At 28.9% G+C, this 27,502-nt stretch overlaps 1 protein-coding gene across 1 annotated transcript in view; it reads left to right on the top strand.

The window, feature by feature from the left end:
• The window catches only part of LOC107455655 (neural cell adhesion molecule 1-like), a 98,286-nt gene that overhangs the window by 46,248 nt on the left and 24,536 nt on the right, over window positions 1-27,502 (top strand). Inside the window, exons 2-3 of the mRNA XM_071183530.1 lie at window positions 181-343; window positions 6,421-6,574. Coding sequence (XP_071039631.1) covers window positions 181-343; window positions 6,421-6,574 — 317 coding nt within the window. The remainder of the gene's footprint in view (window positions 1-180; window positions 344-6,420; window positions 6,575-27,502) is intronic.

Raw genomic sequence — 27,502 nt, forward strand, 5'->3', positions numbered from 1 at the left:
TATATATATATATACATATCAATGCATGCAGAAGAAAGCCCAAACTATTATATGATTATTAAAACAATTTCAATTAACACAATTTCGTGGTTGCCTACGTATCACAGATATTTTGGAAAACTATAATAATTTCCCAGATTTTTTACGTAACTTATGGCTATAATATTAATTTCTTTCCAGGAACTTTCTCTGGTCATTTAAGATTGGAGCCTTCAGATGAATTCTATGCTTATTTTACTGGAGACAGTTTTTTCATTACATGTTTATCAGACCCATCAAGTGAAGCAACACGACTTACGTGGCAGACGCCATCTGGAAGGGATATAACACATACTAGAGGCCGGTAAGAATACGATTAAAAAATTTTTTCTTCACTTGCATAATTTAAATTCTCATTGTATACCATACACACTCTTTTTGCGCTTTGCTTTTAAATATCAAGTTATATAATGAGATATACTTGTCCTGCAAAGCTTGGCAATATGTTGAATTTGTAATTTGAAATTCTATAAGTTTGCAACCGAATTAGAAAGCAAAACACCACCTAGGTTTTCCGAAGAATTTGATTGTAAGGAACTTTATATAATTAACCCAACTCTAAATGTAATTAACCCAACTTTAACATCTAACATCGATATTATTTAGTAACAGTTTCGTGTTTTATGTGGAATGGTAATAACAGGTATTATATAAGCGGGAAAATAAGATATCCCATAAGTCTTACTGAATTACAGATCTGAAAAGGACTAATTATCTCTATTGATAAAGTATATTGACGAGTATATTAAGCAACCTCTCCTCTTATAGAGAAAATTAACGTACAATCTAATTGTAAGAACAACCCCCTTTTTTTCAAATCCTAGGAAACGTCCATTTTATTGCTTGCGTAAAGCAAAATTCTGTAGACTAATACCGGTTTTGGTTTTGATATAGGTTTGCGTGTATTAAATTAATGAAATATTTACTGACTTTTAATTTTTAACTAAATATTCAGCTAATATGATTGAAATTTCAATCCAACTGTCAAACTAAATTTGCATACTTTCCTTACGTTCACATTGTTCATATAGAGTACCGCTTTTTGTAAATTTTTGAATAAAACATTAAAAAAAATTATTAATATTATTGAATATTTGTGTGATTGGAGTTTTAGAACCGAAAATAAAAAAATAAAAAAACTATTCAGAATTACAACATTCTGAAGTGGCTTCAGTTGTTCAAATTTCATGATATTCATATAATTTTCTAATCCGCAGGCTGAAAATTTCCTTAGAAAATTTTAGTAATGAGAAGTATACTGAAGTTTTTTATTCGTACATAATTATAGTAGTACATAATTATACTATCAAAATCTCATAACCGATAAAAAAATTACTCATCTAATTTATCAACAGAACCAGATACAAGAGAAATCATTGTTTCCGATGTCATTCAAAACTTTTCATGTAATATCAGTCAAGGTGTTAAAAATGGGCAAAAAAAAAAAAAAAACTGAGTATTTTAAGAACATGTTTACTTCAACATATGTAAACGAAAAGAGAAATGCTATTAACTGGCATTCGTATTTGTTTTTGATTTATTTTTTTGAACCAGAGGAAGCTATTAATAGTGTTAATTTACCAAACCTGTTTAGATATAGAAAGTAGAATTATATGTTAAAAACAAATACGGATTTTAGCAATATGTTTTGTGAAATGTTAAAATCAAGTTTATGTATTGCTGAATAAAAGTTCTAACGTGGAAATGATCAATACCGTAAAAAAGTTCATAATAAGTTAAATGTTTGTTTTTAGCGATTTATTTCTCAAAAAAAGTTCTTGTAAAAGTAATGCAATAAAAAAAATACAGTCTGTCAAACGTTTGTTCCTAGCGATTTTTTTCCACTGAAAAAGTTTATGTAAAAGTGACTTATCCACTAGATTACAGTTTGTGACCTGTATTTTAATATGTTAGTTAAAAAATATTTTAGTTACTGACCATAAATATATATATATATATATGTCTGTAAAACTGACAAGCCCGCAAACTGATAAGACAGTCTGCTAATAAGATTTTTCTACAAAAATATAAGGTTACAGACTGTAAATAAATACCATCCTCTTAAAAGTTGTCATCAGTTTGGGCTTTGACATTGCTTTAGACAGAAACGGTGTGCTTGTCAAATCAAGCCGAACCATGTACAAGTTGAAATATTGTAATTTAGCCATCTGTCGAAAAATAGGAAAGTTGCGTGGTGTCCATTGTTTGTGGTCACCAATGTAATAGAAGGAATACGAAAAAAAATGTTCTATGGTTTTTGCTAGGTTCGAATTCGAGAACTGTGTCCTTAGCCTAATGCTGAAACCTCCATGGAAAGAGGTGTACTTTTACGAATTAAGAAAGGAATCTTTATATGATGACAATATAAATAAATTGACAACTCCACAAATTTTTTTTCCTGGCGTTTGTTGCAATCACGAGTATTAGGCTTTGTTTCTTAAAAAGGTGAGCTGGGCGTATAAATTAACGGCTAACTTTCAAAATTTTATGGAAATTTATTAGATGATGTAAGGCTGTATAGAAATTTAATGGATGAAGAGATGGTGTAATTAGATGAAAAATTTATTATAAGAAGTTTAAAAATGAATTAATTGTGTGCAGTGAATTTGTAGTTATGTTGAATCAATTTCAATTATACCGGATAGATATCTTCTGATATGCAAGATTTATTTCATAAATTTGCATATTGTGTTTGTTTTTATCCAGAAAACATTACCTAGTTTAACTAGTAAAGTTATAATAGCCATATACTTAGTATCAGTTTATTTAATTTATTTTTACTATTCTAATTTTTGTTGCTGAAAATCATTGAAACAGTGATATAGGAAGCATGCTTTGTGAGCCATGATCTCAAGGATTCAAGTGAGAAATTAAAAATAAAATATGCTCATTATAAGCTTGCTGTAAGAGAACACCATTTTCAGCACATAGAAAATAGTATTTTAAACCAAAAAAAATCGAGTTTGAAGTATTCTATTAAAATTTTACAGCTGGTTTTCATCGATCGAAGGATTTCGCTACCTATTAAGGCATCTGCTTTAAAAATCTTTCTTTACACAAAATCGCGTATTGTCTTCGAAGAAAGGATTTAGTATTAAGAATACTTGAAATGAGATTTTCAGCTATTTTTATCCCGTTAATCTCGTGATTGTTTTCCTTTTTATAATTCTTTCCTATTTTTTTAAATATTTTTTTTCCAGCAGTTAAAAATCTCATGCAGCAAATAATGCTCATAAATTTTGTATAAGTAATAATTTCGATCAAAAGATTACTTCATTTTCCTTTCTGTTCAAAATTTATGCGAGACAAAATTGCTTTCAATTTAACCAATTGAAGATCGTCTACTAGGAAGATATAGTTTATATTTGAAAATGCAACTGTTAGTTCTAATCCACTTCTTGTCTGTACGTATCTAAAAAATTTCAAATTGATCCTCGTATGCATATTAAAACTTCGCTTTCTGAACACTTCCTTAGAACAGTATATTTCATGACAGCAGTATTATTTTTCAGATTATCCTTGCTGAATTTGTGCTTTCTGTTTCAATTGGAATTCTTGAATCCTAATAACCTTAGATGCAGAAATGAAAATACAATGATTAAGTAAAAAAAAGTTACAAAAGATTAATTCCTTTTTGCTTAGAACTACTATACAGCACTTGAAACTAGTGTGAGAAGTTCCGAAAAGCTCAAAATAAAATTAAAGTTTAAATCACAGTTTTATTGAAAGGGTAATTTTAAATTTAACTCTAAACTAATTTCTGAATAGAAAATTGGAAATAACTCTGTGACTTTGTGTGTTTAAATATGTTCTTTCATTGTAAGTAAATGTATCTTTTCATGGCTTCGATTTCGCACTTTATAATTTAAATGAGGTAATTTGAAAAGTGATTGCTTTACTTCAAAGTTAAGAAGCATCTTCAGTACCTTAAATGGAATTGATAATAATGTATAGGTTCTATTCCAACTGAGTAGATTATATAAGTCTTGGAATAAAGAAAATTATTTTATGTAAAAAATAGTTACGGAAAATATAAATGTACGGAATTTTGAATTTAAACACTCTAAAGGACTGTTAATTTATTACTTACTCTCTGAAGAAAAAATATTCTGAAATTTTATTTAATATCTTATATACTTTGAAAACTATTTTGTTTATTTCTGCAGATACAAGGATTACTACTCTTTAATATTTTTTGTACGTTACCTTTTTACTTCATTTTTCAAAGCATTTTTTTATTACTTCTACATAAATCATTGTTAACAAATTAAAGTGTCAACTGCTAACTCAATACTAATGTTATTTAGAATAGCAGACAAAACTATTTAAGGTAAATAAAAATATATCATAATGTATCATTAATTTTAATTATTTTATGCATTAAAAGATATATTTTTAAATTATTGGGCAAATCCAAGGAAAGGCAGAATTCTTTTTTCTTACGTGAGCTTTTATCAATATGAATATAACAATTATTATATATTCCCCTCTGGTATGAAATTATTATGGATTATTTACTAAGCACATGTTTAACAAAAATAGTAAATAATTTCATACGTCCCGTGTGGAAAATAACTGGAAAATTGCCTAATAATATGTTTAAGGTATGTACTTACATATTTTAAGAAATAATGAAAATGAGCTTTATGTCGGAATATTTGTTTTGCATTCAAAGTGTGCATTTTATTTTTAATGGTAGATGTTCTGGGCATGAGAGCATTTTACTAAAGGTACAAATTTCTTGGAGTGTTCTGAGATACAATTTCACTCAAACAGATTTATATTGAACTTGCGTTTTTGTGACTAATACAGTAGCTTCGTTACACGACTGAATCAGAAAGAAACGGAGCATAAACTTATTTAATAATCTGCATTATTAAAGTATAACCTCCAACCTTCTTTAGGATTTTTTTTTTAATTGTACTCTGTTAGAAATATCTTGAAAAATTGTTAAAAATCAATTTATTTAATTGTTATTTTATCATATTGAAACAAAACAGTCAAATAACTATAAATAAGAAGGTATTCAAACTGTGAAAAAAAACCGTTTATCAACAGCCTGCCCCTAAAAAGGTTAAGCAACCAGGATTTTATTGCACCAACTAGGCCCACCTAATGAGGCCATTTAACTCCTCGCAATTTTGTAGATAATATAGCCGAGAGGACTAATCTGTCAATCTCAAGACCGAAAGAACAGGGGTTCGCGTCCCAGCGTTGACTCCCATTCCCTTTAACGTTAAAAAGTTTCCTGTGTCCTGCATACCCAAATTTGTGACACTGGATTATTAAAATACGATACTCTCACGCATATATGGCAAAACCATGGGGCTGCGTGGCACAAAAAAGTTTAGTATTTTCTGTATCTTACGATAGGTAAAACAACCAGGTAAATTAAATTAACTAAACCGCATTTCACGACTCATTTGATTAATACAAATCAACCAAAACTAAACACTTATGCCTATTACCTAACAGAAAGCCTAGCTCCAAGGTCAGTTAAATTTCTATTTGAAACCATGCTAGTTGCAAATGGTTGAAAAACAGCAGAGTTTTTCATTTATGCTTTTTAACCATGCTAGTTCTAAACTTTTTTAAAACCGTAAATTGATAAAATGTTCTTTACCGTAAACTTCACAGTTAGTTGGATGGGCATACTGCTGTTAAAAATTTTATCGTAATTTCTTGAATGTAAATTTCTTCATAAGAAATATTTCAGTAGATATTTAACGAATATAAATTTTTTAATATTTAAAGATGTATAAAAAATAACACTGTAAAATTAAAAATAATTTTTAAAAATAAAATATAGTATTACTTTATAAAATATAATATTGCTTAGTATATGATATACAAATGAACTAAACTAAACAAAACTCAGCTGCGCGACAACCCAAGAGGGCCAAGGCCTACTGTGCCCATCTCAGTTTTCCTGACCTTGGGCTCTGGGGTGCAGAAGCAGATGTTCCGGTCAGGTGGTCAGCCGAACGCGGAACCCCCAGTGTTTAGTTTCCAAGCATGCTTGGTACTCATTTATAGACCCACTGAAGGGATAAAAGGCTGAGTCAACCTTGCCCGGCCTGAAGATCGAACCAGGAACGAAGCGCTACAGCTCAGCCACCGGGCGTCATATAAATGAACACCTAAGCGAAATAATTAAAATTCTATAATATAGACGGAATAAAATACAGACATGCAAAAACTACTTGGGAAAAATTTTGTTAGATAATGCATTTTTAATACAATTTTTAGATGCTTACTAAGTATTTAATTTTCCTTTTTTTTCTTCTTATTTTTTTATTTATTATATTTGTTTACTTATTTATTTTTGGTTACGTTATTGAGCAAAACTTTTACAAATTCAAATGGATTTCTTTCTTTCAGCGTGCACGTGGAGCCGTCCCCGAACAATATTTTAGGTCTTCAACTTGTAGTTGAAGATGTTCGTTACAAAGACCAAGGCATTTTCACCTGTTCTGCCGTTGTAGATGGAAGAGAAACAAGGATTCAATTTTCACTAAAAGTTTATCGTAAGTATGTGTTATATCTCTGTGTGTTAGTTCCAAGCGTGATTAGGCCTCTTTTTTTCTTTATATAACGTTTTGCTCATTTCTCAAGCGATAAAAATATTTCAAAAAATACAATAAATATTGAAGGCAAATAATTAAACAAAAGTATAAATTGCCTAAATAAATAATATTTTAAATGCAAAAATGTTTGCAAATCAAATGTAATAAATAACTTTAAAGAAGGTCATCGAAAATATATTATATCATTGGAACTATATTAGTCTCTGACAAGATGTAAAAATCCATGAAATTGAAGATCAAAGGTAAAGCTGGTTTCTGTATTTTCCGACATCAATCTGTAGTTGATGTAAGGGTAAATAGTGAGAAATTTTTGGCTTGTTGCTAAAATGCTTGTTGCTAAAAAATTTATGCTTGGTGATAAAACAATAAATGTTTATCTTAAATGCGAAAAAAAATAGTCTTAGTAAAATTTTTAAAAAGTTTTATTTATTTATTTATTTTCTCTCTTATAATTAATAAAACATTAAAAATGATGTTATTTTCGTGTCAAATATTGTTTGAAACGCTAAAAATCATTTTCAGAAAAATTATGCTTATATATATATATATATATATATATATACAAGGATAATTACCCATCACTGTTACCTAACTTTTTTTTACTCTATTGTGAAAAAAAATTACTCTTAACATTAAATTTGCTTTTAGATTTATTGTGAATTTAATTACCTTTAATTTTCAAAATTATACAATTTAATCAAAACTTATTAGCTCTAAGGAATTAAACTTTGTTTGTTCATATTGACAATAATGCTAATTTTAATTTTTTGGATTAAGAATTATTAAAGATGAAACTATCTTCATTGTTGATATATACGATAAAAGAAATAATTTTAAATTCAATATAAATAAACTGATTACACATGGAATTCTAATGTTCACGAAAAAAATTTTTTAAATACCATTTTTAATTATATGAACGGAATTAAAATGAATTGTTGTAATGTAATAAAATAGATGAACTATTACAAAATTTAATAAAAGAACAATGTCTATCAAGCTAATGTAATTAAATTCTATATGAAATCGTTCAGCTGATTTTATGTCTTAATTTAGAATTACTTTGTTAACTAAATATATATATACTAGGAGGCTTCACCCCCTGCTCGCTCGCGCTCGCCAACAATTAAAGCTCGCGATAAAGAATAATAAGAAGCGAAGAAGGAGATTATTTTTTAATTTTCTTCGGTTTTTCTCTCTTTTCCTTTTATTTACTTATTTTTATATTTGGCAAAATTATTAATATATGAGAAACGTTTATATGCAATTTGCACTTGCAATAAAATTTCTCAAGTAAAAAAAAATTGAAAATATAAATTATGGTTTTAACAAATTTCTCTCGTTGCGAAGCTCTGGTTGAAATTATGGCAAACTCCGTAAAATCTCCGTAGTCAAATTCTCAAGTTGAAAATATATCGTTGGATTGTATGGACATGGAAATCGAATCTCTGAAGATTACGTTAATGTGAAGACAAGGAATTCTGCATAAATTGAAAAGTTTCCCCGATATTCGATTCTCTTAGACGAGATTTGTGTAGACGAGATTCATATAGACATGTTTCGTATAAGCGAGCCTTTTTTTCTGCTATTTAAAACTTCATTATTTCTGATTATCGTTTTATTTAAATTAAGGATACCAATTTGCACATCCAATAAGCTTGTAATAAAAATATTATAATCATGGCATTTCTGAATATAATAGTTTTTTTGAACAAATACACTGCATTTATGATCGACCAAATTTTCGAAGAAAGGGATAATAAAGAAGGATAAGGACTTCATCCCATGGAACAAAAATAATAAAATTTAATATTGAAAGATTTCTTTGAAACTTCTTAAAAAAATCCAAATATCTACTATATCTACTTAGAAAAGTGGACGTTTTATTTAATACAACCTTTAAAAAAACTTTAATTTCCGTTTTTCAAGCATGAAGTTCAAAAACAGTAATATTATTGAATGATATTCAATATATCTTAATGTGGATACTTTGGAACATTTTCGATTGAATAAAAATATTATACGAGGTAATGAACTATGCTGAACTGCTGTAACTTGTGACTACAAAAGTAGTTACAAGAGAATTAGAGTTTTATACAGTAACGAGATTAGTAAAAAAAGGAGCTTTGGCATTACATTAATAAAACTTTTTTCAAACGAAATAAATGCAATTTTCATTTTAAATTTTTGATTTTTGGAAGATAATTATCAATCTCGTCCTTAATAATACAGCAGACAAAAATATTCTTGCAATAAATGTGTTTTTAATGTTTGCAAAATCGTCGTTGAAGATCAATTATTTTTAATTTAATTAATCGGAGTTCTGAAGTTATATAACTTGGAAAAAAACCCGAATAATGAAATATTATTTTATAGCAATTTATATTTAATCAGTTTAAATACAATTTTAATGAAATAAAATTTTTTTAAGAAAAATATCTCTCTCTAACTAAATTATGTTCCTAATCAGTGATAAAAGAAATTGGAATACCATAAGCAATTTAAAGATAATTATCAAATCTGCTTTCAAAACTTGTTTCTGAAAGGCCAACATCCCATAGAAGCAATAAAACTTCTGTTATCCTTGCCTAAATTGATAATTAATTGCGTGATTCGGCAATTAAATTCTATTTAGCTAAATAAACTTGCTTGGTAATGGATTTTTAACAGTTTGATGACGCATGTTTAAACTTTATATGACATTAGTAGGAATCTGCCTAGTTGAGAAGAACCTTATAATAATTGTATTTTGAATTTCGAACTTAATAATATTACACTAAAACATCAATTAAGAATTTTTATCCTTTTAATTGAATAAAATAAATTAATTTTTTCAAATTTAATTTAACTATATTTAATCTAACTTTTAGCATGTTATTTCAATTTTTCCTACGCATGGATCATAAATTTAATTCGTTCCTTTGGTAGCTTTTATAAATTTTATTTAGTTGTTTGTAATTCTCGTGCATTCGAATTTCATAAATAACTTTAACTACATTTTTAAAAAAATCAAAAGAGGATAGCTTATAGCATTCCAAATTTATTGTTCGTTTTAAATTACAAAGAATCATTGAGACGTTGTAATGTATATCTCGTTTGAAATGTACGAATCCCAGCTTCAATTGAATGCTTAGTAATAGTAAAAAAAATGGCTAAAATTACCTATGCAATGATTATTATTTCTCTTATTACTAAGACATTGTAAAACAACTAATGAAAATCCTTCAGGCTCTCGATAAAATAAAAATACAAAGTATACAATATTCCTTATACATTACTTAAAAAGTATTTGTCTTTTTGCAGAATATCTATAAGCGTTATATGTATACTAATAACTTGGCAAAGACTATGATAACTTTCAATCTTCATGCTTTGCCTGAAAACGCCTGGTATTGTTTACAATTACAGAACTTTCCATGTAATTCTATAATTTCTTGCATTCATGGTAATAGATATTTTGCAAAAGTTTATGTAAATAAACAAAGAAGTGATTACATTTGTGAGTGAATTGTGACAGAATTCAAAAAAGCTGTGAGCTGTATTACTTGATTTCAGTTATTATTTAAATATATATGCTCTTGTATTAAATATTTTGTAGATAAACTTTAAAAATAATTTTAGAAAGCTTGTAAATGAGATTTGTAATGATTTTGGAAACAATATTTTAATAACCACTATTATTAACTACAATCTATGCGAAACTCTGTGTTTACTACCTGTTTTTCTCTTAGCCACGAGAATTAAGAGAATAGTTTCAAATTACTCAATATGAAAGTGCTTAACAAGTATAACTGAGTCCAACCCCCAATAATAATCAATCGCACAGAAACAAACTAGCAAATTTTAAACTTAGGGAAAAGAAACTCCTAATTTTTATGTATTAAAATAAACTGGGGATATATAGAAGCTTATACGTATATGATAAGGTCAATAAATTCCGAGAAAATTTTATTTCATTTCAATTTTCGATAAAAATAAATTGTATGGAATATATTGAAAAAAGAGTTAAACTTATTTCACGCGTCATTACTAATAATAATTAAATATAAAAAAAATAAAATAATATTAATTATAAAACTATTCATCACTGAAACAATACAAATTTAAAGGTTATAGTTGGTTTTATTGGGAAAACACGTGATTACAAGTGGATTGCTTTTATTTTATTTTCTTATTTCAGCAGCAATAAGGATTTTTCTCTCATAAGAACATCAAACGTAAACTCTGCCCATTTAAGAGGGTAAAAAGTATTATTTATAAAATTGAACCAAAATACTGCATGGTCCTAGGTGATACGAAAATATATAAGTTTATTTGTTACTTTAAAAAACCTTTTTATTTTATATAAACTGAAAATATATTGGTTGTCAAAGTTTTCTTATCTTTATGGAATGGAAATTAAAGAAAAATTAGCTTAAATTGATGACAAACAGAATTTATCCATCTTGTGATTGACCAGATTATCATTTTTTTATTTTATTTTTGTTCATTCGCAGAATTAAGAGAAAAAAAAACAATAACTTCATGTTTTTTTTTGTTTTAAATTCGAAATAAAAATAAATTTTCACTTTTTTTAATACAATTTTTTTTAAAAAAAAAATACGATAAAAGCAACTTTGATATTAAGCGCGAAGCTATTTTAATAAATCTCGGTATTTGCGATTGTTTCAACGAAGGATTAATTTGATTTTATTTTTCTCAAACACTTTAAAATGCTAATTTCAGTGTTACGAGCTACATAAAAACTTTACAAAAGTACGGATTTAATTGAACTTGGTCACAAAGGAATTGAAACAGTCAATGAAAGAGTAAAGTTTAATTTGCATCCAAGGAACATCTTGTTATTTAAGTCTTCGTTTCTTCTTCTGTATTTAATGCCTCCGAAGTCGATCGATATTGGATAATAACTACAACATTTCTAAGCTTTTGAGATTCGAAGCAGTAAAATATAACCTGGAATCACAGCTTCAAGTAATTTATTTTAAGAGAAATAAAAAAAAATTTATACATTTTTAGTGCTGCTTCATCTTTTGGTAAGATTACTCTTTTTATGCATGGTCTGAGTTCATTTTATGTACGACCTATTATTCAAATTTTTTAGTTATTTTTTTATCCATTTTGTTTTTTTAGAGTCTTGATATTTGCGAGAAAATATCAAATTTTTTTCTAACCTGAATATTTTTTGCTAGAATCTAAGTTCAAAAGAAAACTGGGGGAAGATGAATTAAAATGTCATTAAATAGTAGTCTATCAAACTTTAATATTAAATCATTATTGCCTACAACAGAAAGCACGTATAGGTCATAAATAAGTCAAAGTTAAGTTATTTTCAATAGTTCGAATGAAATTGTTTTAAACCAAAATTAAGCTAATTAGAAACCAACATGAGTACGGTTTTAATTACAAATTAGAATCTACGACAAGCTATTTCTTAACTTAACTATTTCTTATTAAGGAGCCGTATTTTATACAAAACGAAAATTTTTACTTCAAAACTTATAGGGAAACCCATGGGGAATTATTTAGATTCGAAGATAAGTAATAAGATACATTGTGCTCCTGTATTTCGTTGTGATCTTTTTTTAATCGTTTCTTTATTGCAAAACTTATAAACTAGTTATGTAACGTCATTTGTTTTTCTTCATGAGGTTTTACACGGAGAAAAACAATCTTGTAAGATTACTATTTTATTTGGGAATAATATTTCTGGTTAAAAAACAATAGCATGATTTTGCTAATAAAACTAAAATATACGGTATTTAAACCGTTCATTTAGTGAATTTTCCGTAACGACTTACTGAAAGTTCTAGTTTGCAAAATTATGTTTCTTATTATCAAGCATTTAGCAAAAAATACAAAACTAAAAATGAAATTTTACAGAACAAATGGTTTTCATGCCATGTAAGGTATTATGAGGAAACTATTATATCTCTCGACATCTACCAAATTTTTTCACATACTATAAAACTATATTTTATTGTTATTTTATCAAAGTCATTGTCAAAGCGCTTCCATAAGGTTTACCGAGCTTCTTAGTAATCCCATGGAGTCAGGAATAAAGTAAATTCAACCATATTCTAGTAAGTTATGACCATATTTTTTTTTCTCATCGTACACTTAATTGAAAACTTTAAAAAATTTCGCTCTTGACTTTCATTATTATTAAGTGCCAGCATAGAAACCGACATATGTCTAAATAACATAAATACGTAATGGCATAAAGTTGATTTTCATTACTGTCGGTGCATACTTATTGAACAAAATGTCACATACTTCAAGGTACTTCTGTACCTTGAAGTATGTGAAGTTGCAAAATTTACTGACACCCTATGTTCAGTATCAGTAAAACTCATTTTACCGTAAAATTTTATTTGGTAATTTTTCAGTAATATTTACTAAATTACAGTGACTCAATGATTGAACTGTGAATATCACTGTAAAATTCCTAGTTTATCATGTTTTTGTTCTATAAAATCTTACATTTAAATAAGTTTTGCTGCAAAAAGTTCCAGCACCCTGAGGACCAATACATTTCATCATAATTTGATCCGAAATTTGTTACAGTACATAGTATGCTTCCTTATTTAACAACGAAGAGCCTTAAATTTTAGGCTATCATAAGCTTAGACTTACTTAATTTTATCATGATATTTATAGCCGGTTTTAGAGCATTCAAAAAATAATTAAACGATTATAGTACCATGCTACTTTATTAAAACTATACTTCAAAAACGAAATTTTTAAATTATTTTTATATAGAGAATTGGATATTATTAAATTTGATTATTATTACATAGTTCCTTGTAGCTGGGTTCATATTAAAGCCGAGAGAGCAAGCCTGCTAATATCTTGATCTAGAGACCTGGGGTTCGAGTCCCAGCATTGATCCTATCATTTCCCCCCTTTCCCTCCACACATGAAGAGTTTCCAGCTTCCTGCACTTCCAAATTTCTGAAACTAGCCAATTAAAATACGATCCTTTCATTCACGCATAGATGGCAGCACCATAAAGCTGCTAAACACAAAAAATCTAGCATTTCCCATCACTTACGATAGGTGGGACAACCAGATAAACTAATTAAACCACATTCCGCAGTTTATTTATTGAAACACAACTCAACCACACCACAACCTAACTCCAACTCTCGTTACCTAACAAAAAAGCCTATCCCCAGAGTCCAGTTAATTTTTGTTTGTTTCGGTTTTGAAAACATACACTTGTGAATGTTTAAGAAAACGTATTATGGTTTGGTAAACGTATTATACGTTGTATGTATTATACGTATACGTATTGTACGTATTGTAACGTATTATACGTATACGTATTTATGGTTTTTTAAGTATACTCGTTGTAAACTGTTTAAAAACCATCAATTTATAAAGCATTATTTCCCTTAAACTTTACAGTTAATTGGATGGACAGACTGCTGCCGGTTACTTTACCGTAATTTCAGAATGAATATTCTAACATTGCAATTGGCATGCAAAATTATTAAATTACGGTATTAAACTCCCTAAATTTGTTAGGAAAATAGAGCTTTAAGTTTAAATGTTATTTTAATAATATTCAAAATTAAAGGAATGGGTCTACTGACGATGAGTTTTGAAAATAAAGGTGGAAGAGGCTCAATGCTGGGCACATTACCGACATTATCTCGTTGCTCTTGAAATTTTGAATCATATCCTTCCATGATTTTCCTAGTCCAGACTAATAAATAATATATTATTAATAAATAAATATAATATTAATAAATAAATATAATATTAATAAATAAATATAATATTAATAGACTTACTAGAGAGAGTGAAACGTTTGAATTGAATTAGTTTTAGAAAATACAGCTAAAGCAAAATAATTTAAACTTTTGAAAAAATAATTTCCTTTTTGTGGTGCATGGAAGAAAATAAATGATTGCAAAATAATACACAGGGATTAGTGAACTGCAGCAAAGAGCGAACTTCTGCCTGCGATAAATGAATATCGTGGATTTATGTATATATAAGTTTCTTTTCTTAAGTGATTCAATTTAACTAAAACATTGAATTAAAATGAAACATTTAACAGAACACCATAGACACATGTAAACAGAATTTGTATTGCATTTCAAATACAATTTGTTACAAATTTGCCCAAGCAGATTTTAAGTTTTTTTTTTTTTTTTCAGAATGCTGTCAATAAAAATTATTTTCAGTTTTTACTGCTAGCAATTTATTTCCAAATATCACTTTATCTTTAATAACCTTCAACATGCTGCAGAAATTGATCTTTGAAAGCTTTAAATTCTTAAAACAAAAACTTTAAATAATCTTCTCCGATATTTAATTTTTTATAATATTACTCAAGGTAATTTTTCTTTTTCAAAAAAAGAAAAGGATTAGGCTCAGAAAAATTATGTATTACCTATTAAAAATTATAAAGAGTGTCAAAAAAATTATAATTAAATAAAGTGAATCCCATATAAAAAAAATTTATTCGAATAGAAACCAATAAATGAAGCATTTGAAATTAATGAGACACTTTCGAAAAAGATTTTTTTCTGTTAATCATAGCTAAATTTATTTTGATTTAATAGAAAATAATTCATTTTGTCATTAACCCTGCAATACTCAGTTTCTTAATTAAATTAATTTAAGAATCGTTCGTGATTTTAACTAGGCATATTTTAAATTATGTTATAACATTTGTAGAGTATTTAAAATACAAAGTTCTAAATAAAAACATTGACACATTAAGCATATGTAAGTAGTAAATACATCTATTACCTTTAAAATATGAACTAAAAATGAGTTACATGCTTTAACTTTTCTCCATTAATTTTACTTCCTAGAGCGTAGCTAGTTATTTTTTAATTAAATTATTTCCTAATAAAAAATTTAAATAAATATTATTGGCATATAGATATTTTTTCAGTTTCCATTATAAGAATTAGTAATGTTTCTCCGATTATTTTGCTTTTCAATATATAACTTATTTCTCTATTTCAAAATCTGTTAATTTTAAATTATATACTGTATGTCTCAGATTTTTGTTTTAAAAGCATAATTAAAAACAAAATAAACACTTAGTTTCAAATACGTTTAGATATACTAATTTGGTTACCTAATCCACCAAAGCTGGCATGTTTATGCAAATCAAAATTAATCTTACAGAACGAAAAAAGATAATTAAATTTAAAGAACGTTCAAAAAAGCACCCTTTTTTAATGAGATCTTTAACCTAGCAAATATCACTCAAGTAAGTTTTAAAATATTTGAAAGAAAAAAAATCGTGTGCTGTCTTATTTTTATCTATGGCGAGTTCTGAGCTAATGAAGAGATTCCATTTTTCATACTGTTGTATTAAACGAATTAATTGAAAATTTCAAACGAATATTAGGATCGGGGGTAAATTAATCCCTGACAGGTTCAACAGCTGCTGTTTGAAGTTCAGAATGATAGGACATACAGTTCTGGAGTTATAAGAGAGAGAGAGAGACAAACAAACTCTTAATTTTATTATAGATAAAATGTAACGAAACTAATCTAAACAACATTAAAAAAATACAATTTGAGCTTTAATGTGTCAGATATACGCTGGATACACCTTACGTACTTTTTCCTTACTTACTTTATCAAAAAAAAAATTTCTTTTTAAAATTTGAATTTACAGTTTTTTACACACCATATAAATTTTCAGAAATTTAATATAAATATGATATACATGTGTTTGACCTTTTTATAATAAAATTAAATTTCAAGTGAAATCATCCCTTTATCGAATCTTAAGATGCTGCAGAATGTTATATCTAATGTAGAAAGAAAGGAAGGAGAACTGCCTGGAGAATTTAATTTCGGAACTCAGTCAGCTGAATTCGTAATTGTATTGACTCAATGTGACTTCTTCTCTATAAAATAGATTAAGAGAAGGAAATATACGACGAAAAATAAATAAGCATCTTTCAAGCAATTGAATTCAAGGAAGTAGAAGAAAATTTATTCGTTTCAATAAAAGATTTAAATTGACTTTTTATTTTGTTTCTCAATCTATCTAAATTACAACGTATGGTTAATTTTCTCTTTTTTCTGCTTGAATACAGAAGTTTAATTTAAATAAGTGTGAAATACATTCGAGTTGAAGACTGTCTAATTATCTTCCTTATCATTACAGAAGCGTTTGGTTAAATTCCTAAACCTTGGACGGTGGATATTCAGAAATATTAAAGCCACCATTTCAAAAGAATTACCAACTAGGTACTAGCAAATTACATAATTGCAATTACATAAATAATCCCAAGAAACTGAAGCGGTGAAATATTACTGGATTTAAAATTTCATTCTCTTCAGAAATATACAAATTGGAAATAACATTCAACGTGTGTCAAGAGCTGAAAAAACCTTTAGCCCTGTGAAAAAACAGGCTTGCATTTTCAAAACTTGCCAGATGTGAATGGGAGGAAAAAAATGATTTTGAAATTTAAAATTCAAAATTGTTAACTAAAAAGGAAACAATACAGGTAAAAATCAAAGATAGAACTACAGTATCTAAATGAGGAAAAAAAATGAAAAACTGAGCAAGAAAAACCGCGAGTGAAGCAATTTAGGTTAAAATGCATGTCCAAAGCTATGTACAGAAAAGGAGGAATTAATGTCATTAACAAGAGAATCAGAATTTATATGAATGAAACAAGATTTCAGGGTATCAAGATGATCTGATGTGACTAGGGTGAAAATAATTGATTTATTACTATAAAATTACTCTTTTTGATTGTTTTTGAGCGCTTGAAGCACTTTAAATGTTATTTCCAATTTGCACATTTTTGAAGCGAATTAAATTTTCAATCAAGTAATGCTTAATTAGTTTACATTGGATAACAAATTCTCTGTGTTACAAATTCAACTGTTAAAATTGTTGGTTACCAATAAATAAAAATATAGCGGCAGTGATGCTTTCTAATTAATTCTATTTAATAAAAAAATAGTTTTATTGTTACGTTTTTCAATATTTATTTACTATTGATTCGTTATGGTAAGTACACTCAAGCGAAATGTATGTGGGGGGACATCAGTAACTTAATAGTTAGAAAACTATCTGAAATCAGGTGGCTCTGAAACGCATTTTTTTATTTACATAAATAATGTAAAATCAGTTGTTGTAGAAGTAAAAAAAAGTTATTTCATAAGACGCAAGATAGTCGGGAAAACTGTTTATTTAAGTTAAACCTTGATTATGATGTACTGGTCACCATCAATAATCAATTATATTAACTTAAAAGTGGAATAATTTCGAATATAGTCAACCATGGTTTTTATGAGTAAAACTTCTGAAATCGTGTTTTGAGTAATCTAATGAGGTAAAATCCCAGGAAAGAATATCAAATAGCAATAATTTTAACTAATTACATAATTGATTACATATCAGATCATAAAGCTTATAAATTTGTACATGATTAAGTAATGTTGATTAATATCGACTTATTCCTTTTTCTCCCCGTACGAAAAGAGTATTCGATGAGTACTATATATTAATTATCCAATGTTTTAAGATGCATTATTTTTTCTGCCTTAAAGAATAATTGCAAATTATTCCTATTTAAAATAAATATTATCCAGTATTCATGGTCGATTCAATAGCTTCTATTTACACACTAAGGAAAAAAGTGGGATTAAGGCTACCGGAATATGATAAAATTTACTGTGTTTCTGACTCTATGTGAAATAACTTTTACCAAAGTGCTTTGGTATTATTGGTAAAATTAACTATAATGTATGATTTTATTATATGTGATAAATTGGTAAAATTAGGTAATTTCATCATAAAATCTGAGAGCCTGGCATAAAAACCCTTTTAGTTAAATTTACTTTATTTCTCGTGTTTTTGCTAACTGTGTCATGTTAAGAATTGTAATTTTGAAAACCAGAATTTTCGGTAAATCATTAACATATGAACTAAGCAATTATTGAAGAAATGGTTTAAATATAATGGTTTTTAACATCAGAATTATATTTTCCTTTATTCAGAAATGTCAATATTATACTGTTTGGTAATTCTCCTAATTTTTTTTTCCGGGCAGGAATCAAAAAAAGAAACAATCGAAATGTAATTACAAATTTTAACATTTTTGAAGCATAAGGCGGTAGTTTTATTTGAAGCATAATATAATTACCACAGGGTAATGACATTTTTGATAAGCGTATCTTTACGACGCCACAAGCATAAGGCCCTTCCGCAGATCAAAAGAAGTCTCATCACGCGGAAGCAAATCCATACAACGTAGGAGTGCCAAGAAATGAGTGACACGAATCATATAGCCCCAAGTAACACCCGAGCTAGAGCATCACAATCGATTCGAGGAACAGAGAATATCTGCTGAAGCAAAAGAGAGCTGAAAGCCACTGGACGGCAGCGATAAATCCACTGCCAGACACTGGGAGACCAGGCCGACAAAAAGAGAGTCATCCACCACTCCGCTATCCTCTGAGAGTCTTCCCGCTAGAAGGCTTTCGAACCCCATACTTTTATTATTAAAATACAATAAAAATTTAGAAAATAAATGTCAGAATCTCAAACAAAAAAAAATAACTGCAGAATGAAAAACACCTTTCAAACGACTTATCATAGTCATGGTCGATGACCAGCAAGTGTCCATGAGTATCTAGTCTTTCTCTGTGTTCTGTCCAGGGAAAATAGAAGGGTGCAAACCTGTTTGTAGAACTTCAGCTGCTGTGCCCCTAAATGTTGTTTTCTTTTTATACACAGGGAACACAAGCAAAATCTTAAGGGACTAGTTTATACTATGTCAATGAAAGCTAGACTTCTTCCCCTATGTATATTCTTCGGCAAAACTATACGGGTATTTAAACATCCACAACTAGCTTGGTTCCGAAAAAATGAAATTCAACTGTACGTTGGTGCTAAGCTTTTTGTAAGGTAAAGATGCGATTGAGTTGTGTTTCATCAAATGAACAGTGGAATGTGGTTTAATTAATTTATCCAGTTGCTTCACATGTCATATGACTTGGTAAATACTAAATTTTCTTGTGTTAATCAACTTTATGGTGCTGCCATCTATAATTGAAGGAAAATGTTGTATTCTAATCGTCCTAGGTTACACATTGTACAGTGCAGGACACTGAAAAATCTATGTTGAAGCAAACATTGTGGTCTCAACGCTGAGACTCGAACGCCAGTTCAATCGGTCATTAGATTGACAGATGAACCCTCTCGGCTATAATATGTACCCAGCTACAAAGAATTAAGTGACTTCATTAGGTGGGACTAGTCGGTGTAATGAAATTCTAGTTGCTTAACTGTATTAAGTTAAAGCAGTTAATAAACGGTTTTTCTGGCAGTTAACAGTTTGAATACCATCTTATTTACGGTTATTTAACTGTTTTGCTTGAATATGATAAAATAACAATTAATATATTTTTATTTTGCAATTTTTTCCTAAATATTTCTAACAGCGTAGCACAAATTTTTACATTGTGTACAGCGTTGTCTACAAAAAAATAGTTTTAGGTTGTCTATAAAAAAAATTTGTAGACAACGTGAATTTCTGAACATATTGGGGGAGCTCGAATTGCTAAATTTAAGTTATACATTTTTTTAATTTAAAATAGCTTACTCCTTACGTGTCAATATATAATAAGTCTTATGAATTAATTCGAATGGTTCCAATTTCATCACTATAAAACCTTTTTTTGATAACCAAGTATTTAATTGGATATTATTTGTCTAATAATATTTCTTCAAAGCCGCTTTTTGGCCGAGCGGTTAGCGTGCCTGACAGCAAAGCCAATAGCTGCGGGTTCGAGTCCCACTCAGGGCATGGATGTTACTTTCTGTGGTTGCCCTCTGTTGTGCGTGATGAGTGAATGTTAACTACCCTGTGAGTGGGTAATATTGCTCACCTCCGTGAATTTAGTCACAAGAGGCTCACCAGTCAACGCAAAATGAGCAACTTCTCCTGCATCTTCCGTGGCGAAGAACGAGGAGTTCAGAGCCGACAGTTAAAGGAAGAAAAGTATTTCCTAAAATGGAAAATAATTGCACAAGCCTGCAATGAAAGAAATACAAGGGATCTGATAGCTGTTTTTTTTGGTGCTGAAATGGAAGATAATAATGAAATTTTCTGTCACGTCGCGCTTTTTTGAAAAATTCAATTTTACTAGAGTTTTTATGAACATTTCCCATAAAAAAGTTTTCGTTTTTGAATTTCTTCACTTCTTGACTGACCAGCATTCTACTTTGGTTAAATCTACAAAAGTACCCCTCTATGACTACTCCCTGTTACCGTCTCTTTCTCTGTCATAAATCTCTTTCTACCAATAGCGTCGCGAGAATTCTTATCTAGGTTCGCTGACCTCTCATAAACACAAGCAAGCGTAATAGGCAGTCATTTTAGCGTCTACTTTTTCTGTGCGTTTCGTGAAACATGGCTTCGAGTTCGAGACATTGTGAAAATTTCCCAGGTGACTTTTTTTATATTTGCGGCAAATATAGTGTTGTTAAAAATCGCATGAGGAATATTACTGACTATGTAAGACAACTTCATCTCTCATATTTTGGCATGAAACTCGAAGAACAGGACAAATCGTGGGCACCTCATAAAGTTCGTGAGCAGTGTCTCAATGATCTACGCTTATGGCAACAAGGAAAGAAGACTGCTTTACGATTTGGAATTCGTATGACGTGGAGGGAGACCAAAAAACCACTTTGATGATTGTTATTTTTGTTCCTACCATGTTCGTGAGTATAACCAGAAAAGTCAAAGGCTAATACCTAATCCTGATAGTATTCCATCGGTCTTAATCCTCGTTCTTCATGGAGCTAATGTGTCTGTGCCTCTAACTGAATTGCCATTCATCTCTTCAGAGTCTTCAGATTCTGAACATCCAGAAGTTCAAGGCTCCGATATCGAATGTAAGCCATTTGTAGCCGGTTCACCTCAGCCCTTCTCTAAGGTTGAACTTAATGATCTGACTAGAGATCTAGGCCTTTCAAAAGAGGCCACTGAATTGTTAGGCTTCAGACTGATAGAGAAAAAAAACTTATTGGCCAAAGGAACATCTTCTTTTTGGTGCAGGAATCGTGAAAAGGAGTTTATTAAGTACTTTGATGAAGAGGAGAACTTGGTCTATTCTTCGGATGTTCCTGGATTGATGAGCAAATTTAATGTCATCTACGAAAAAGATGAGAAGAGGCTGTTTATTGATTAATCTAAAAGAAGCCTAAAAGCTGCTCTTCTTCACCATGGGAGCCAGTATGCATTTGTACCAGTTGGACTTTCAGTATATTTAAAAGAATGCTATGAAAACCTGGCTCTCGTCCTGGACAAAATAAAACATATATACCACAGTTGGACCATTTGCGGTGATTTGAAAGTTATCTCCATGCTTCTTGGTCATCAAGGGGGATTTACAAAGTTCTCATGTTTCATTTGTGAGTGGGACAGCCGTGACAAGACTCAAAGGCCGTGACAAGACTTGGGTAAAAAAAGAATGGCCGAGAAGACAAAATCTTGACCCAGGCACCAAGAACATTATTCGAAGCAGCTTAGTTGATCCAAGAAAGTATTGTTACCTCAGCTACATATAAAATTAGGTGTAATGAAGCAGTTTGTCAAGGTTGTTCCAAAAGTTGGAGATCGTTTTATATGCCTGTGCAAAGAGTTTCCATGTTTATCCCCAGCCAAGTTGAAAGAAGGAATCTTTGTTGGTCCAGGTATCCGCAAACTCATGAAGGATAGAGATTTTGAGCAGGACAGTAACGGAAAAAGAAGATTGGATTGCTTTCAAAAATGTCGTTAGTAAATTTCTAGGTAATTACAAGGATCCTGATTATACGGAAATTGTAATGAAACTGCTGGACAAATTTAAAACTTTGGGTTGCTCAATCAGTGTAAAAATACATTTCCTTCACTCACATGTGGACTTTTTCCTCGAAAATGTAGCAGTCATCGGATAACAAGCGGAAAGGTCCCATCATATCAGAGATATGGAACGTAAATATCAAGGAAGAAGAGACAAGAACATGCTCGCCGACTACTGTTGGATGATAGCACTCTGGATAGACCTGAAATTAGGCATAAAGGAAGGTCATCAAAAATAAGCTTCAGAGGAAAACGAGTATGCATTTAAATAGAAACTTTTCTCTTTTGTTTTTTTGCTTGTTCTGTTTTTAGTTTCAAACTTTCATGTACACATACACAATATTTGTTATTCTTGGTCAATCCTCAATTTTACGTAAGTTATCTTAATAAAAATAAATTAAAATGTTATGCTAGTGATTTTTTTCTAGAAACTGATGTAAAAAGTTTGAAGACAAGGAACTTATTGTTTTTCTCGCTACCACAGGTGACTAGTGTGATCTGCTAACAGTACTTTTTATTCATTTTAGCCTATAAAAATTAGCTGATAGCTCGAAAATCAAATTTCTCTTACAAGATTAAATTTTACATAGATCAAAATGAATGAAAATAACAGCTACCGGATTGTACATGCAAAATTGTTTGTGAGAGTTCCTCTTCAAATAGGATTTTAGTGAAAACATTAATATCGATTTTACAAAAAATCCTGATGTGATTGGGAAAAATGAAGATCATTTTCGAAATCAGCATATCAAATAACATTTAAATCAACAATAACTTCTCTTGTATTTTTCAAAAACTTCAATTTCGCATACTTGTGTTATTAAATATATTCAGTTCTTATTAAGAAAAAAATTTCACAGTTTATTTATTTATCAAGTATGAGAGTTTGGAATTACTTTATTTCGTTCAAAATGCAATATTAGAATTTATCTAACTATGAATGAATCTAGTAATTTCTTAAGTCACTTTAATCATATATTGAGTTCAATGTTAATTCATTTTCTTCCGCTAAAAGAACTTAATTTACTAATACTAGCTCCAGTTTCTTTTTCGTACTTAAAAATGCTTTTATCAAGTAATAATTTTCTGGCATATAGCTTCGAGATATATTCACATCAGTGAGAAAATTCCTTCAGGGCTTTCTATTCCATTTGGATTGCAGAAAAAATTCTTCCCCAACCAACTCTCTTTGGTATTGGCATTTATTTCCGCTTTTTGAGTCTTAATTTCCTTGAGCAGCTTAAATGAAAAGCCATTTTTTGGATGAATAGTATTTAATACATCTTAAGAACTATCATTTAATACAGCTTTATTTTTAGGAAAACTTGTCCATTAAATGCACTGTTTATTTAATAAAAGAAATGTTAACTATAATTTTTCTACGTTAAATAAACTTGAATGTTATTTTTACATTAATTTTTCACCTGTAATGAAAATAAATCTTTATTACTGTGTTATATAATTTTTCCTTTATTTTCTCATATTTGCATGCCCATTCTACTCATTTTTTATAAGTGAATTCTGTAATAAGATTTTGCAAATAAATGAATACCCTGTACATGTTTTAAAGAACTATTTTCAATTATACACATATACGGAATTGACGAAAAAAATCTAAGAAATTAATATTCCTGAAATTTAATTTTAAGAAAAGTAAACACAAGACTCGGGGCCCAAACAAAATTTCATTTTAGTTTTTATGATTATCAACCCATTAATGCCTGAATTGCATATCATTTGGTTTGAAGTGAATATTATTTCATTATTTAAGAAGTCCTTAATCGAAGTTTGCTTTAAAACTCCAACTTACTTTATAACTAAAAATCTACTTAATCATTTCTAAAGCATCTTGGTCACTATCTTTAACACTAGTGTCTTCATCTTTTTCTACATTTAGGATAAAGAATTTAAAAAAATAGAGCGCACTGTGATCTAAATAAACATGCTGTTTTTTCGACGAATTTGGATTCTTACTATCAAAATTAGAGAAGGGTATCTGCTATCTGGAGAATATGATTCCACTAGTTTAGTCATGAGAGAGGTCGGAAATTAGGACACCTTATTGTTCGTTTCATTTTTTTAGATTTAGATCATAGGTCAAAAGCTAATTACGCAAGGAGGAACCTGCGTAGTATTTTTTTTATTTTTTAAAATTAAACTTTTAGTACGATGCTTAAACTTTATGCCATTGTGGGACGATAGGCACTAATTTCAATTCAGTGGATTTGCTAGTTATTTTGTAATTAATAATTAAAGTCGTTTGATCTGCCACACCCCCTGAAATGCAGTTAGTTTCCCCATCTCAGCTGAAGATGACATAATATAGGACCAATACGACTCCCATCACCTTTCGATACACTGAAAGCTCTGTCGCATCTCATAGTAGAGCATTCATAAAATGTCTCTTAGGGGAGAGTCGGGGAGACCCCACCCACTTAAGGAGTATTGCTTATATTTCTGTATAATCTTGAGTAAAAATCAATATTTTTGTATGTTCCTATTGTTTTATCATCTAATTAAATAATGCAAAAAGAATAAAAGAACCAAAAAAAGAATAGTTTAACTTAAAAAAATAGAAATTTAAAAAAAACATGTTTTTCAGCTCTTTTCAAAATGCGAAGGGCAGCCCCGCCCAGTTTCAAAAATTATGTTTTTTGACTGTTTTTTCAGGTATAAATGAAAGCGATCAATGTATTGACAATAGATAAACCTCATTTATCATTTTTATCACAAAATTATTTTATTTATTACATATTTATATACTTTTAGTGAATTCTATCATTTTGTAACAACAAATGTCATTCTTTTTATTATTATTAATTGGGTCCGACGATAGCTCAGTTTCACAAAAATTCTCGATATAATAGAAAAAAGTTCTCAAAAATCTCTAAATGGACTGTAATAACTAAACACAGCACTTTATTAACATGACTCAATTAGAGCAACGCTCTTTTCACACATCCGAGCTCATCGGATTCATTGCACACACTCTGAATTTTCACAGATGGCACTTCTGACATCAGCATTAATGTATATTAATATATTATAATATTAGTATATATTTATATTAAATCTTTAAGGAAAATAATTTAATTTAAGTAACAATAATTAATAACAATAGTTGTTTTTTAATATAAACTTATTTGGTTGATCTCTTCTTATAAACTCGTTTTAATTTGCATTTTTAAATATATAAATTTATGTTTCATATAATATTAAAACATATATTCGTTGTTACAAATGCATATAACTTTCAAATTTGAAGCAATAAAATAATAATCTTTGCAGCAGTACATTTATCAACGAAATAAAATTGGGCGGTGATACCTAACATTCATGTGAGCGGGGCTACCCGAAATCCAATTTTTTTGTAAATTTGTAGTTACTCGAACAATTTTTCACATATAAACTTCTTTCTTTGTGCAAATTAAACTTAAGACTACATACTTTAATGCTGTATGTATTGAAAAAATTATTTTTTTAGTATTAAAATGAAGTTTAATCAAAACATTCAACCAATTTTTCTTAATTTCATGACTACTGTATTCGACATATTTTCAAAACTATTGTTTACCATGTTACCAGCTGCATAAATACTTGAAACTTTGAAAATAATCTTTTTTTAATTTAATAATTAATGTCCGACGGCCCATTGACTTGAAAAAATATTCTATACATATGAAATTGACAGTGGGTGAGGGTACCCGACACTCCCCTAAACTAAAAAAAATAAAAAATCCAAATATTTACAACAAATATTAATTTATACCACGTCGCATAAGCTTAATATTTAATACACCATATGCAAAATTTTTTGATAGAAAGAGGCGAAAAATGACAGGATTGGTGCAAAGCCACCAAACGTGATGACGAAAAAGAAAAAAAACGTGAACTGTCTGAAACTTTATTATTGTTTTATTGTATTTCTTCGTAGCATTTTAATCTTATAAGATTGCTTTGCTTTTTATTTAGCTTCTGTGAAGGAACCATTCATTAAGCTGAGTTAAAATGCTCATGAAATGTCCTTTAGATTACTCCTTTTTTCTTTTTTTACTCTTTGAAATAAAAGGAATTTTTTCTTAGAGAGTAATCGTGTACAGGCTCATCCTTCTTACAAATGTTTTTTTCATAATATGAACTATATCATTTCATTCTGCTTCAGTTTCTCCATCTAAAAACATATGTAATTTCCTTTTTCACTTTATTGAAATATAAATTCAAAGATAATTCACTTTAGTTTTATGTATTTAGGCGGTGGAAAAAATTAATAAGAATTGACATAAAATATAAAAGAGACTAAAAATTCTTTGCATTCCTTGTAATAAAAATTAAATTAAATATTTTAGAATTGAATAATAAATAAATAAGAAAGACATTTTTTGAGAAAATAATTAAAAACTATTTCCTTGAAAACTTTTAATATTTCCATTTCCTCTGACTACGATCAAACCAGCATGTGATTTTTTAAAACATTATTCGTTAATGTACGTTATTTTTAAAAATAAACCAACATTAATAAAAAATAATAATTTTCTTCCGAAGTTATTGAGAATAAAGTGCAAATTACGAAAGTAGCTTTATTTTTTTTTCTCATTCCAGTTATTAATTTATTTTATTTTGTCCATAGAAATTTTCGCAGGAAGAGTGAGAGAGGAATTTAACCAATATTTTACCACACTTAAAAAATTAGGTTTTTTGAAAAAGATTCTATCACATATTGATGAAACACCAAGTAAAACATAACATTCAGAAAACTCACAAAAACTTTAATGGTTTAATATTTACAAGCTGTCTATAGGACGATGGTCCAATCCACTACTAAATGCTTTGTGATCAAGCCTCTTGTCTTACATGAAATGGCAGGAAATATTCGACGTAAAGTCCTAAATTACATTTTGGGCACACAGTCTTAGGTTCTTTTGCAAAGTTTTTGTAAGCTAGCAATGGACTTTTTTTTAAATTAGGATTTCTTATTAATATATATATATATATATAACATTATCTGTTTTTACATGTTATATTTAC

This window comes from Parasteatoda tepidariorum, chromosome 7 (assembly GCF_043381705.1).
Source record: "Parasteatoda tepidariorum isolate YZ-2023 chromosome 7, CAS_Ptep_4.0, whole genome shotgun sequence".
NCBI classification, from domain to species: Eukaryota; Metazoa; Arthropoda; class Arachnida; order Araneae; family Theridiidae; genus Parasteatoda; species Parasteatoda tepidariorum.